We start from the raw sequence: 13,925 nt of genomic DNA on the forward strand, positions 1-13,925 counted from the left end.
CCCCGGACTCCGGAGGCTCCGGGCCGGGCCCCAGCGACGCCCCAGCCCCTCCGAGGCCTGACAGAGCCCCTCCCCATCCCGGCCGCCTGCCTGGAAGTCCCCACCTCCCAGTGTCCGACCCCTAGGAGCCCCCTCCCTAGTTTTGGAGACAAAAGTCAGAGCCACCCCTGTCCTCACCCACCCCACCCGGCAGAGCGGGGTACTTTCCCGGGGCCCCCCTGCCCCCTAGGAGAGCCCAGAGGCGCGTCTAGCTTGGCTTTCTTTGGAACCGGGATCAGATAACGGCCGGTCCCCAACAGGGTTCCAACGTGCGGGTCCTCCGGGAGGACAGCCGGCCCTCCCCTCCCTGCAGCAGGCTGGGCCAGCCCCCACCTCGGTGAGCAGCCGGCGCCCCCAGCCCTCAGGCTCACCGTAATCAGCAGCCTGAGGGCCCCACCAGTTTGTCCCCCAGCGTCTCCTCCGTCTGGCAACCAGTCTGGCCCAGAGGGTGGGCCCTTTAGAGAAGTGCAGGGGCTGCCAGGCCAATGGGACAGAGGGGTTTCCTCTTGATTTTTTTGTTTTGTTTTATTGTTGTTCTTTGAAAAACTTGTAATTTATTGAGGTGAGTTTTGCTCAATCCAAATAAAACTTAATTTATTGAAGACATCATGCCGCTAACCCCTCTGAGTGCCCCGGATGGGGACAGGCTGGCTGCTGGTAAGAGCTGGGTCTCCCTTGCTCCCAGAGGCTGCTACGCACACAAAGACCAGGAGACAGTGAGAACTAAGCAAACGGGCACTTTATGGCAGAGATTCATCCCCTATTCCCAACGCCCCAATAATATTAAAGTCCCTGCCCTCCCCAGATCCACACAGAACATCTTAAATTAAACCCAGCCCGGTACTTGGACTGTTCCTTCATTTCCGGATGGACACCCCAGATGGGTGTTGGGGAGAGGTCCCAACCGAGCCCCGCCCGCTGTGCTACAGGCCCAAGAACAGTGGTGAAAGTGAGGGTCCAGACGTACCCAAATGGACCCCTCAGACACTCCTGAGGTCTGAGAGGAGGGGTCAGAAAGGGAGGGCAGCACCAGAATAACCAAGGTCCTTGGTAACCATGGCAACTGATCTCTGGTGCCCCTGGTATAAAAGGAGGGGCAGGATGTCCTAATTAGGGCATTCCAAACGATCGGGTAGTGGGGAACACAGATTCCAAATAAATAGGTAGAGAGGTGCTGCCCAACCCTCATAAATTTTCAACTCGGGGGGCCATGGCTGGGTCTTCGTGGGGGTAGGAAGGGGCGCTGAATTCGCAGCTTCACAGTGCCACCGCTATCACTTGCTGAGCTGGAGGGTGTCCAGAAGGAGGCGCTTGTGAGCCGGGTCCTGCACCCCAGCCTCCTCCAGGTCCTCCTCGGTGATGTCGCTGTAGGAAGGGGTAAGGGAGGCTGAGAGATGGGCGAGGTAGTCCAGACTCTGGACTCCAGAGGATCTGTGACTCCACCCCAGGGCAAGCCCCACCCATCTGCCTCCAGCCCCAACCCCACCTGAGAAACTCCAGGTCGTCCCAGCCATTGTGCACCAGGCCCTCCTCATAGCGCTCCAAGCCGATGGCCCGCAGCCAGGCGCCCATGCCCGCCTCACCCAGCCCGGCGGCCCGCCCGCTCTGCGGGCACGGGCACGGGCATGGAGCCTGAAGAAATAGGGCATGTCAGGGAGAGCACCAAAAGACAGCCACATTCTACCACATGTCCTGGGGTGGAGGGAAGGGAGGCAAGGACTGGGGCTAACCCATGTCTCCCAACTCCCCAGTGCCCAGCTCAGGGTAGAGCGGACACCGCTGAGTGTTGAACGGTGTGAAAGGACACCGCAGGCCAGGGACAAGCACACACCTCCGGCACACAGCCAGCCACCCCTGGGCCACACACCTCCTCTGCTAGGTCCTCCTGGATGCTCTCTCGGATGCGAGGTGGAGGGAAGCTGAGCGGCCGGCCATAGTCTGAGGGCAGTCCTCTGGGTGGCTGCAGCTCCAGGGGCCCTGGCAGGAGCACTGAGCGGCCAGGCCCAGCAGGAGCGTAGTCCACCTCACTCAGTGTCTTGGCCATCTGCAGCACCGAGCAGGAGCGATCGTCCCCACTGGCTACCTCACCCAGGAAAGTGCCAGTGGGTGAGGGACCTGGGGGCAGTGGGGGTCTTGGATGGGCCTTAGGGGGTGGTGGGCCACGGGCCTCACCCCCACTCCGACCCCGGACCACTGGCCCTGGCAAAGGATCCAGGCTTGGAGGCAGGAAGATGGCCGAGTCTGGCAGTGGTGGGGGTGGAAAGTCTGGAGGGGGCAGTGTACCCCCGGGCTCCTCATCTGAGGAGCTCCCTTCTCCCACACGGGGAGGCCGGTGGCGACCAAGCTGTGGAGCAGGCACTGTGATGGCCACCTTGTTCTTGGTGGCAGGTGGGACATGGGCCCTGGCAGGCGGAGGTGGCTCTGGGGGCAGCAGCTGGTGTGGGACCCCTTCAAGGACGTAGTAGGCAGGGTTATTGAAGCTGTTCTTGGGCGGAGGAGCCGCCACCCCTTCGGGCTCTGGAGCCCCCTCTGGCTTCAACCTGGGTTCGGGAGCAGGATAACTACATCAGGACCCAGAAACCCAAAGTGAAGGTAATGGGTGAGGTAGAAGGAAAACCAGACTGGGAGTCAGGAGACATGTGACCTTGAGCATATCACTTTCCCTCTCTTGAGGCACCTGAAACTAACCTACTGAGGACTCTTGCTCAGGAATTCAAGTTGGTTTTACACAAACCTGGCAATAAAACCAAGATGACTGACAACAGCTAAAGATGAGAGAAAAAGCACCCCCTGGACCTAGGAGTTTTTAGTTAAGTGCAAGCAACACTTGGATGTAATCCCTTTCCCAAGGTTTGATCCACAGAACACTGTGGATATTAATAGTGATTGTGTGGAAAAGAAGTTTCCTGGCCTGTTAAGTTTGGGAAACTATATTCAACAAAGTTGAAAAAGGGTTTCCTTCCTGTCCACATGCTCAGAGCTTTGGCTAATACTAATGTGCACTGGGAATATCTAAGAAAAGAATCTAGCAAGAACCGTTTCTCAAACTCATTTGATCACAAACCCGTTTCCAGGGGGCACTGCAGAACAGTGAGTGCTCCACGGAGCGCGCAGAGGGAAACCCCAAGCTGAGGCGGGTGCCTTCTCCACACAGGAGGCTCAGACAGCTCTGTTTACGTGGAGGGAGCTGTTGCAGAAACCATTTCTCAGGCAGAATTGAGAGGAAAGGCTGACTGTGCTCCCTTTGACTCAGAGAGCCACACCTAAGGGAGGCCTGGCCGGCCAGTGGCCGTGGCGTGGGGCCACGGGGCAGCAGAGCACCCAGGCAGCAGACAGTCCCCAGGCTGGTGATGAAGGCCAAGCACAGTGATGGGCAAAGTTCTCTCACCTGGGGGTCAAGGGCTCCTCCCGGGGAGTAGCTCGAGGAGGGGCTGGTGGCCTCCCAGTTGGTGGTGGTTTCTCTGGTTCTTCGAATAACTTGGACAGTGGGCAGAAGGCCTCCGTGGGGGCTGGCTTTCGGCTCCCTGACCTGCCAGGGGTGCACAGGGCAGGAGAGATGAAGTAGGGGCTGACCAAAAGCCCCCAGGCACCCCTTCACATGACACCGCACACAGCCCCAGCTCACCTGGGCTCTTGGCTGCCTCGGGACACAGAGGGGGCTTTGCCCTTTGTTCCTGCCTCATCCTTATCAATGCTGATCCACTCTGGGGGAGAAAGGGAGCGGGGACTCAGAGGGGACTTGGGATCCTGGCACCCACTGACCTTCCAGCCTCTACCCAGCTGCTCCTCAGGGCAGGCCCTCTCCCAGCCATGGCTGCAGAACTTCCAAACACTATATTCCAGGGATTCCAACATGCTCTCCCCACACCCCTGGTCCTTTCCTCCTAGGCCCACCCACACCACCTCATCTCATGCCCCACACCCCTCCCCATGGAGCCCCCACCGTAGAGTCGCTCACGGGTGCCCAGGCGCTCGGTGGGCACCCGCACCTTCATGGAGCCACGGATGTTGCCTGTCTCCTCGCCACGGTGGGACAGGAAGGTCAGGAACTGCTGGGCCGTGCTGCCAATCATGGACTTGAGCGCCACCACACACTCCCCTGAAAGGGCAAACCAACCAATTGCCAAACCTTTCTAGGGCCCCGTGTGGCTTCCTATGCTCCTTGGCACCCCTCACCCCTCACCATAGGATTCATAGCCATCCATGGACTTCACTGTGAGCAGGAGGTGCTGGTCCTGCAGGTACTCGATGTCAGCCAGAATGGGCTTGAGCTGCGGAGCGGAGAGGCCCAGTGAGGAACAAACCCCCACCACCCCCTCCTGCCTGACACCACTCACCCCTACCCTCAGGCTCATGCATGATCACTGCAACTCAACTCTTAAGAACCCAAATCCTTAATGTAGAAGACACAGCCCTATACGGGCCTTTCATAGCCCTTAAAAGCAGAAGGCGCTCAAATTGTAACTAATTAATTTTCTGCATCCTCAATGGCCAACATAGGACCTGACATTTAGCAAAGGTTCAAAAAGTAATGATTAAACAAATGAACAAACTGTAACTTGGCCCCAAATGAAGCAAACACCCTCTCCTCACTCATGCCCACCCCTGACCCGCTGACATGCACACAGACGCATGTGCTCTGCAGGCTCTGCCTGCCCTCCCAGGCCGGCCCTGAATGCGCTCCACTGCACCCTCTCTGTGCCCTCACCCATGAGCCCAGGCCCTGCCTGCAGCCTTACCGTGGGCAGCTGGCGTGAAGACCACTGCACTTTGAGGAAGTTGATGTTATCACTGCTCTGGGCATCGTTCTCAAAGCTCTTCTTGTACTCTGGGGTAGAGGTGGGGAACACCCATGAAGTACCACTTCCCGGCTACCCTTCCCCCTAACTAGGGTAGGGGGCTAACTGCTCTGGGCACATCTGGCCTCCCATGCCCCTTGGCCCACTCCAGCCCTTGGCCCCTTCTGACCCTCCAGGCAGGTGGAGTAGAACTCAATGAAGAACTTGGTGCGGCTGGCCGTTTTCACGATGGCCTCGATGCTCTCAAACTCAATGTAGGCCTGGTCTGAAGTCTTTGAGAGCCCTGAGGGGCAGAGAGCGGAAGGAAGACAGGAGGGCTGAGAAGGTGACAGGAGGAAAAGGACAGAGACTGAGCCCTGGGATAGGAAGTCAGGGGCTCTGGCAGGGCAGGAGGAAAGGCCAGGAGGTGCCTCCCCATACCCAACAAGCCAATAGGGAGTGAGACCCTAATGCCCAGACCCTAGATCAGAGCAGACACAACTCAAGGATGAGAGGTCATCTAAGAGGTGCTGGGGACCAGAATGCCTCAGGGATTGCCCACCAATAATCCAACACACCATCAGGCACACTCAGGGGCACACACATGGCCCCAGGCAGATAGCCACTCACACATATACACACATACTCATGGGCAAGTACCTCTTACGATGACCCAGGGAGACAGACACTCTCACACATCATATTCAGAAACATTCCGCATGTACGTGTACACACACATATATTCGAGCCCGTGCACATCCCAGGTCTCCACCTGTGCCCCCCAGACATGTGCTACAGCCACAAGCATATCCAGAATAGTCACCTTTCTTGGAAATGAACTGAGAGGTAACTCCAACCTCAAATGTCCCAAACACGGGGGAGTGGTCGCTGGTGACAATGTCATCAGTGCAACCTGGGGAGGGAGATAGGAATGGGGGCTCAGAGAAAAGCTGTGTTCCCACTTCCCAAAGCAGAGTCAGGACAGTGACTACCCAGGATCGCCCATCACCCTTTCCGTGAGGCTCTAACCATAGGAATTGCAGATGATGTGGGTCTCAGGGTAGGATTTCCAGAGAATCCGGTCACACCATGAAGGCACGTTGGTCCGGACCTGGGCAGGGGATGGCAGCATGGTCAGGGCCAACAGCTAGGAAATGCTCAGCACAAGCCCTCCCCGCCCCCCAACTCCCAGAGCTGATGAGGCCCCACATCCTTCCCCTGGATCCTCACAAGACCTAGTATTACCCCTCCGGCCTCAGAGGGAACAGAGCACTGGAGTGGTAACTGCAGATGCCTACGCCCTTGACCCCACAAGCACTCTTGATTCACTGCAGCCCTAGGGTCCTAAGGCACACCTGTTCTCCTCACTCACCCCAGTTGGCTTCTGCTTATGCCAGGCATAAGTGTCCCGGGAACCTCGCTCGTAGCGGTAGGTGGGCGGGAAGGAGATCTCCTCTTCACCTGGGGAAGGCAGGGAACAGGCTGGGGTCAGGGCTCAGGGATATCACAGACCGCTGGCCCTCAGACCTCCTACTTGGCCCACACTCACTGAATCGGAGGAAGACCTTGTGCTTCTCCCGCTCCAAGTTGAGCTGGTCCACCCTGAGCAGGGGCTCAAACTCCTTTCTGCTGATATAGTTCAGGATCTCCTGAGGTGGGGACACAAAGGTTGAAGACTGTCCCTCTGAGCCAGAGCCAGAGGTGAGAGCCCATCTGACCCCCAGCCCAGCCACCTGCTCGCACCTGGATATCCATGTCCAGACGGTAGTTGAGGTCCCCAAACCAGAAGAGGTGAGTGAAACGCAGAGAGATGTCAAAGGCACTGAGCTGGCGGTCGCCCAGAGAGAGCAGCCGCAGGATGTCCAGGTAGTTCTGGTTCCGCCTACAGTGAGGAGGTCCCCAGGGTCAGGACTCAGGGACAGGCAGAAAGGTAAGAAGTCTCTGGGGTCAGGGATGGGGTAGGGATTAGGGTCCCTGAGGAAAGGGCGGTCTTGAGTTGGGATAAGGGAGAAGGTGGTCTCTTGGGACAGGGACATAAGTAGGTCATGGACTGGGATATGGGAGAGGGAATAGACCTCAGGTGAATTAGGGATGGGGGTGAAGGCACCCGCTCACCGGGCAGTCTTCTCATTTCCTGAGGTGAGGTGGCAATTCACAAAGCCAAATGAAGTGCCATTGAACATGAAGGAGACGCCCACAGCCCCCTTGTTTCCTGTCAGGACACCAAGAAAAAAAGGCCTGAGTCACCCTTAGAGGACTCCCAGCTCCCCCCTTGAAGCAGCAGTGAGAAGGTTCTCCCAACACGCCCCACCCACACATTTGAGGAGGTAGGCAGGCCTCTGAGCACACACCCACACCTTCCCTGGAGATCCACGTGGGGCACACATGAGGATGGACTGAGTCTGCCTGCATGTGTGAGCAGAGCCCCTGGAGATCACAGGTGATTCCAAGGGTGAAGCTGCAAGGACCTACAGATTCTGGGCAGAATCTACCCTGAAGGAGCACTGGACTGCAAACCAACAGACCTGGGCACTATGCCAGGCTCCACCGCATGCAACCTTGAACAGATCACTCAACCACTCTGGGCCTGAGTTTTATCATCTACTAGAGGCCCTGTGCATGAGTTCATGCACAGGTGGGGGGTCCCTTGGCCTGGCCAGTGATTGGGGGGGGGGCATCTTCCCCCTAGTGGTCAGTGCGTGTCATAGCAACCGGTCAACTAGTCACTTAGGCTTTTATATATATATAGGTGAAATGGAGGTAATTATCTTGGCCTGCCTTCCTGGTGGGGCCAGATGAAATTTAGAATAAGAACATACTTTACAAAGTTCAAAGAGTTCCATATGTGGAAAAGCTGAGACCACCCAAAAGGGGAAGATCCTGGGCTGGAGAGGAAGCAGGAGGTCCACGCTGCTCACCCAGGGTGTTGGCAATGCCAGTCTTCACGCTGGAGGTACTGACATGGCTGATGCGGTTCTCGTGCTCTGGCTTGACCAGCACAGCCACCTTGATGTTCCACAGGGACTGCATGGCAATCTGGGTGGAGAGTACAGAGTCACCTCTGTCCTGAGCTGGGCCACTGTCCACTACCCCCTCCCAAACAGCCCATACTGTATCAATTGTTCTGGCAGGCACAGGATAGGAAAACTTGCTATTTTTTTTTCTGAGGGGCAAACGAGAATCAGAGCCTCCCAAATCATGAAGGACTCGGGTTAAATCTCATAATAGAGAATATGCCCATAGGCCAGAAGAACAGCCAGTCAAGTTGTGTTCCCAGGGTCACCATAAGGTCAAGCAGGATAGTTTGGGATGGTTGTGAGGAGAGGGGATTGGACAAGATGACCCCCCCTCACCGGGCGGTAATCCAGATCTGTGAGCTCCTTGAGGCCCCCGCGTAGCAGGTCCAGCCATTCTCGGTCACACACCGAGTTCTCCTGGGTCCCAAAAACATAGATGTCATGGGGTATGGCAACTGTGACCTCATCCAGGGTCTTCCCCAGTCCCTTCGATGTGAACCAAGATGTCACATTTTTCGGAGGAGGCACACTTCCTGGAGGTGGAGGGGATGGGAGTGGTCAGGCCCCTGCTCTGGGGCCATTTCTCCCTCCCACCTCGGCCACTGCCCGCAGGCCTCACCCATGTTCCAGGTGCCTATGAAGACAGAGATCATGTCGGGCTCATCCTGCTTCGAGTGCTTGTTCTTCATGAGCTGTAGCAGCTGGCAGAAGGCCTCCCGCTTCTGGGGGAACAGCAGCCAGTAAGAAGCAGGTGAGCAGCCAGGGAACCCCTCCTTCCAGGGATACCCTGCTAGGTAGCAGGTACCAGGAGGGGAGGATCATGCCTGTCTGGTGCACCACTATATAGTCCGTGCATATAATAGGTGCTCGATAAATGTTCATTGAATGAGTATTTAAATCTACCCTCAGGCCACCCACTCTCCATACATGTACTCTCTGCTCTGTCAGACCCACCCTGCCAGGAGGGACGACAGGCCTATATCATGTGTTCCTTCACTTCCCACTCCATGGAGACTCCTGCAGCCCCCAATGGCCTGGCCCAATCTGCTGCTCACCCGGGCACTGACAAAGATGAAGTCCTTGCGCTGTGTCCGGTCCTTCTCCTTCTCAAACACGACACCCAGCTTGTTCTGGACACGCTGAGACTTAATGAGCTGGCGGACTAGGGGATGGAGAATGAGTCACACTGGCCTATGTACTGAGGCCTGGGGTTGCCCTGTCCACCCCTCCCAGTTTAGGCCCTGGCTCACTGCGGTCATGTGTGAAGGTTGTCCAGTCCTCCTGTGAGTCTCGCTGTCTCCGCAGCAACACCAGCCGCCCGCCCTCGACATCCACGCTCAGCGTGAACTTCTGTGATTTCCCAATCTTGGTCAGATCGCCCAGGGTCACATCCAGCTTCACCTGCAGGCCAAGAGGTAAGGAGATGCTGAAAAGACCTCGGGGCAGGCAGCAACCCCTTCACCTCCAACTGTCCTTTGACCCATGAGACCCCAGCTGACACCCCCTGCAATGTACCTCAAAGGCCTGCACAGGGATGGTCTTGGCCTTACGTGTGCATGGCTGCAGTGGAGCCGGGGGGGCCGTGGAACTTATGTCCTGAAGGGCCTTCAGGGCCTGGAGAGGGCAAGGGCAGGGAACATAAGAGGACAGAGGACAAGGTCAGAGGGCTGCTCCTAAGAGGGGCATGATAGAGGTGCCCCTAAACTGTCATTTCAGGCTTCAGATAATTAGGCCAATGGGAGTGGTAAGGGACTGGTGGGTGAGGGGTCAGAGGTCAGGAGTCAGGCCACCTTCTTCTGGATGCCTGACAGGAAGTCCTTTAACACTGACAGTTTCAGCACCAGGCTCTCTAGTTCCTGCTCCCCCGTCTGTGGTGAGTTCTGCAGTGAGAAGGAATAAGTCTTGTACATGAGGCCACCATGCAGGAGGTCCCCAACTCAGCCCCAGAACATGAACCCATTCCCCGAAGATGTTCCCACAACCCCACCTGTTGCTGCAAAAGGCGGGTCACCATGGGTGAGCTCTGCTGGTCAAACACCTTGGACAGAATTTCCAGGCCAGACAGGACCTTATCCACCTCACTAGGGGAGACATCAGGTCAGAAGAACTGCCCACCCCGATTCAGGTACAGGGAAGGGGGGCTTCAGGAGGAAAAGTCAGGAGGCAATGACTGGTTCCCTGTTCAGGGCCAGAGGTCAGAGGTTAGGGCATCTGTGCAGCTGGGGAGAGCAGGTGAGGACAGGTCAGAGGGGTAAAGGTGCGATGCATGGTGTTGGATGTCCCAGGTACCTGTGTAGCCTCCGGCATGAGGTGGCAAGAGTGCGGGTGAGGTGGGGCAGGTTGCTGGCTCCACTCCGAACAGCCTCCAGGTCCAGCCCGTAGCTGCCCTTCAGGTACTCGTGCGAGACAGTGCTCAACCCATTGGGAGCACTTGGAGGAGGGTTAAGAAGTCAATAGCGGCCTTGCCGATCCTGTCCCAGCACCCCGCCCCGGTCCCTACAGGAGACAGTGCTACTGACGATCAGAGCACCACGGATCAGTACTGTCTCTGGGGCTGAGGTGGGATGGGGCCCCTGGGGTGAGGCCTACAAGGTCTCCCCACCTTTAGTGAGAACATAGTTCTCAGAGGAGAAAGGGACTTCCTGCTCAGTGGAGGGGGTTGGGGTCTTACCTCTCAGCAGCCGGAGTTGTGGGGGTCTCAGGGGCTGGTGGGGGGCTGCTGGGCCCCACAGAGGCACAAATGCTGGTGGAGCCAGAGCGTGGGGGCAGCGGGGGCTTCTCATCCTCCCCATCTGTGGACAGGGGTCAGTGGGGCATCCATCTGGGCCTCCCACCCTCAGTGAAGTATGGGGGAATGCCATGGTGATCAGAAACTTCCGTGGAAAGGGGGTATAGGTCCCTGGCATCATGGTTAGGGCTGGGGCTTTAAAGAAGGCAGGTTGAGAAAATGGGATGGAAAGAAGCAGGTAGTATTTGAACACGAGGCAGGGCAGGCGTTTGCACACTGCACACCGGGTGGCACCTGAGGCATCGCGGTCGTCTTGCGGGTCTGGCTCTCGCTCTCGCTCCACAGGCAGCAGCAGGGCGCACACCAGGCCCTGGTTGGGCTGGGCATACAGGCCAATGAGCTCGCCCAGGGTCTGGAAGCGGCGCACAGGCACACCCTGCGAGGTCTGCAGCCAACAAGGGTGGGAGAAGGGTCAGCCAGCTAGTCCCAGGCCAAGGCTGGAATCAAGGTCAGGGGTCAGGGTCTAAGCCCTTACCTGCACAGCCAGGAAGTCTTCTCCATCAGGCAGAATTCGATAGGTGTGCACATGCTTCTGGTACCTGATAGCAAGGTGGAGGTCAGAATCTGTCATTCCCAGGCTAGAGTCTAAGCCCCAAGGTTCCCTCTCCTCCTGCCACTGGACTCAACACCGGCCCTTTCAGCTTGGCTTCCCTATAACCATTTGCCCAAGCTGTACAGGGTTAATGATGGGGGCAGTCCACGTCCATCCTGCTAGTGTCACCAACAAGCAGGATTCCCCCCACCCCCCCCCCCCGCCAGACCTACATAGTCTCCACACCCGCCGCAGGGCCCGGGAAGTAACAGACAGCTCTTTTGTGGCCTCCACAGCTGTCTAAACAGCCCCTCTGGGCTGTGGTACCAGTCTGGGCCCCCCGCCAGATTAAGAGTCCTCAGAAGCCTGGGTAACCGCTGTTTGCATGCATGGGCAATGTGCTAACACACATGTGCCTGCTGTCTGTGTTTATGTTGGTGTCTAGCTCTGCTGAAGTTGGGTGTGTCTGGGGCAGTTTTGCTGGGGAGTATAGGGGTATCATCCTGGGGATTTCTACCCCCTTCCCCAGACACCAGGAAATTGGGATGACCTAAGGGGACCCCCCCGCCATGGTAGACCCGGCCCCTAGGAGCCCCAAACTGAGGAGGGGCGATAGGGGTGCTGACAGATGACAGCAACAGCTGAGCAGGTGACAGCTGAGCCAGGCCTGGGTGGCGAAGGCCACACTCAGTGGGGCTGGGAGACTCCCTCTGCAGCCATACCTCAGGGTAGTCTTGCCCAAGGGAGTCACCCAGACTGTGTATTAGGCAGGAGGGGGTGTTGGCTCCAGAGAGGACCAAATGCCTATATGAGAAGACCCTTTACCTTGGCCACAGGGCCATTCCCTTCCCTCAAGTGGGCCCCGTTTGAGGGCTCTCTTGGCTTCCAACCAGACACAAGCCATGCTGGTGTCTGTATGTGACTGGGTGTGTTGGTTTGTGGACTGTGGGCCTCTGTTTATAACAATAATAACATCCTGTGAACCGAGCCCTGTCTCCGTGTACTTAGCACAGACATGATCTCATTAATCTTCACCTTTTGAGGCAGATATCATTATTATCTCCATTCTTTAGAAGAGGAAACTGAGACTCACAGATGAAACACAAAGCAAGTAAAAGGCAGAGCTGGGATTTAAAGCCAGGGCAGAGGCCAAGGCCTTATATCCTGGCCTGCTGATCGGATCGCCTGTGCCTGCTGAGGCAGGGAAGTGTCCTGTATACATGCGGGTGTGTACACAGGTAAGCAAGTATGTTTCTGATCGCCCACCCCCAGGCTCCTGAAATGCTAGGAGTAGCCAGAGTCAGCTGGCAAAGCTGAACTATCTCCCCACCGACCCTCACCCCACCCATCTCCTCTCCTGGCAATGGAGCCCGGATTCTCCCCTCCTGGGACAATAACTTCCTCACCCAGACACAGGCCCAGCTGTCCTCCTCTCACTCAACAGCTGACCCAACACCTGCCTCCCGCCCTCCCTAATTAGGGGTTATGCCTCAGAGGGGGCTGGGAGGCAGGGCTCAAGGATATGCATCTGCTTAGTCTGCTCCTCTGTAGTCTTCCAGGCTGAGCCTCAGACTTAGGGCATAAGCTGAGACCCAGAGCACCCCTTCCTCCTCAGGTCCACTGCCTGCCTCAGGGTTTCTCAGTCTCAGCACTACTGTGGCTTCGGACTGCATAATTCTTTGTTGTGAGGGGCTGCCCCGTGCTTGTAGGATGCTTAGCAGCATCCCTAGCTTCTACCCACTAGATGCCAGTAGCATCATCCCAGTTGTGACAACCAAAAAATGTCTCTAGACATTGCCAAAGGTCCCCGCAGGGATCAAGTCAACCCCAGTTGAGAACCACTAGCCTGGGCCAATGCACCCCTGCCCCCCAAAGATGTGAAGAGAACAGAGAGGGAAGGGACAGAGGGATGGAGGTTTGGGAGAGCTCATGGGGCCAAGGAGAAACATAACTAGATCTAAACAAAGCAGCCGTGTGGCTCCCCACTCACCACCTCCCACCCCTGAGGCCCATAGGAGCCTACCCAGTGTCAGACCGAGTGGTGTGGGGGCAGCTCAGGGAGAAGACTCCTAAAACTAAAAGTGCAAACTCACCCCAACACCACCGCCACCTACGCCGGATGGGTACAGCCACAGGGCCAGGCCCACCCAGAGAGGTGCCAAGTCTAGCCCCACACTCAGCACCCACAGTTCAAGGCTAGGGCAGCCGGGAGCCAGAGCACACACACTCACTCATTGATTCATGAAATAATGGCATGGCCCCACACAGCCTCACCCTCTTCTTCTGGACACCACCCTGCCCCCTAGCCCCAGCCATACATGGCCAGGCAGGCCCCAACCTCAGTCTGGGGGCACAGCAACGCCCCCTAAGGGAGCTGCTGACCATCCTCACACACCCCATCAGTCCCTCTGCCCCCAACTCCAACTACTGCCTCTGCCTACCTCTCAGACACCCCATCTCTGTAAGCAGCCCTGCACACAACCATGCAATGCACATCCTCATCCTCCAGCTCCTTCTCTCTGGAGGGTGCCTGAGGGGGTCGGACAGAGACCCCCTTGCATTTTCCCCCCTTACAGCTACCCTGGCAGCGGGTGGGCACTTGCTCTGCTTCTTCGCACCCAGAAAGTGCCCCCGGACACACAGCAGGAAGGAAGTGCGCCCGGCATCCTTCCTCGGCCTCAGCATACAGCCAAGGCCCCACTCTGGGGGGCGCTGGCGTCCACCGTCCCGAGGCCTCCCCACACAATCAAGGAACCCCAGCCCGCGCCCCC

General features: G+C 57.4%; 1 protein-coding gene across 3 annotated transcripts; it reads right to left on the minus strand.

Moving 5' to 3' along the window:
- Window positions 1-611: 611 nt before the first annotated feature.
- Window positions 612-11,208, minus strand: INPPL1 (inositol polyphosphate phosphatase like 1). 3 transcript variants are annotated; one of them, XM_015562174.1, is made up of 27 exons: window positions 11,098-11,208; window positions 10,857-11,007; window positions 10,506-10,626; window positions 10,124-10,264; window positions 9,822-9,915; window positions 9,625-9,714; window positions 9,350-9,448; window positions 9,085-9,235; window positions 8,890-8,996; window positions 8,454-8,556; window positions 8,171-8,367; window positions 7,736-7,853; window positions 6,933-7,029; window positions 6,561-6,699; window positions 6,367-6,466; window positions 6,190-6,278; window positions 5,847-5,928; window positions 5,641-5,730; window positions 5,008-5,121; window positions 4,779-4,867; window positions 4,223-4,310; window positions 3,983-4,138; window positions 3,665-3,743; window positions 3,428-3,568; window positions 1,907-2,579; window positions 1,526-1,671; window positions 612-1,404 (listed from the first exon to the last, which is right to left on the minus strand). In XM_015562174.1, the coding sequence occupies exons 1-27, from the start codon at window positions 11,191-11,193 to the stop codon at window positions 1,314-1,316; spliced, it is 3,642 nt and encodes a 1,213-aa protein (XP_015417660.1). In that variant the 5' UTR covers window positions 11,194-11,208; the 3' UTR covers window positions 612-1,313. The 3 variants fall into 3 exon arrangements, with proteins under 3 accessions (XP_015417660.1, XP_015417661.1, XP_015417662.1); XM_015562175.1 differs by lacking the exon at window positions 1,526-1,671; XM_015562176.1 differs by lacking the exon at window positions 11,098-11,208 and having other exon boundaries at window positions 10,847-11,006.
- Between the last annotated feature and the right edge of the window lie 2,717 nt (window positions 11,209-13,925).

This window comes from Myotis davidii, unplaced genomic scaffold (genome assembly GCF_000327345.1).
Source record: "Myotis davidii unplaced genomic scaffold, ASM32734v1 scaffold1377, whole genome shotgun sequence".
Lineage (NCBI taxonomy): Eukaryota > Metazoa > Chordata > Mammalia > Chiroptera > Vespertilionidae > Myotis > Myotis davidii.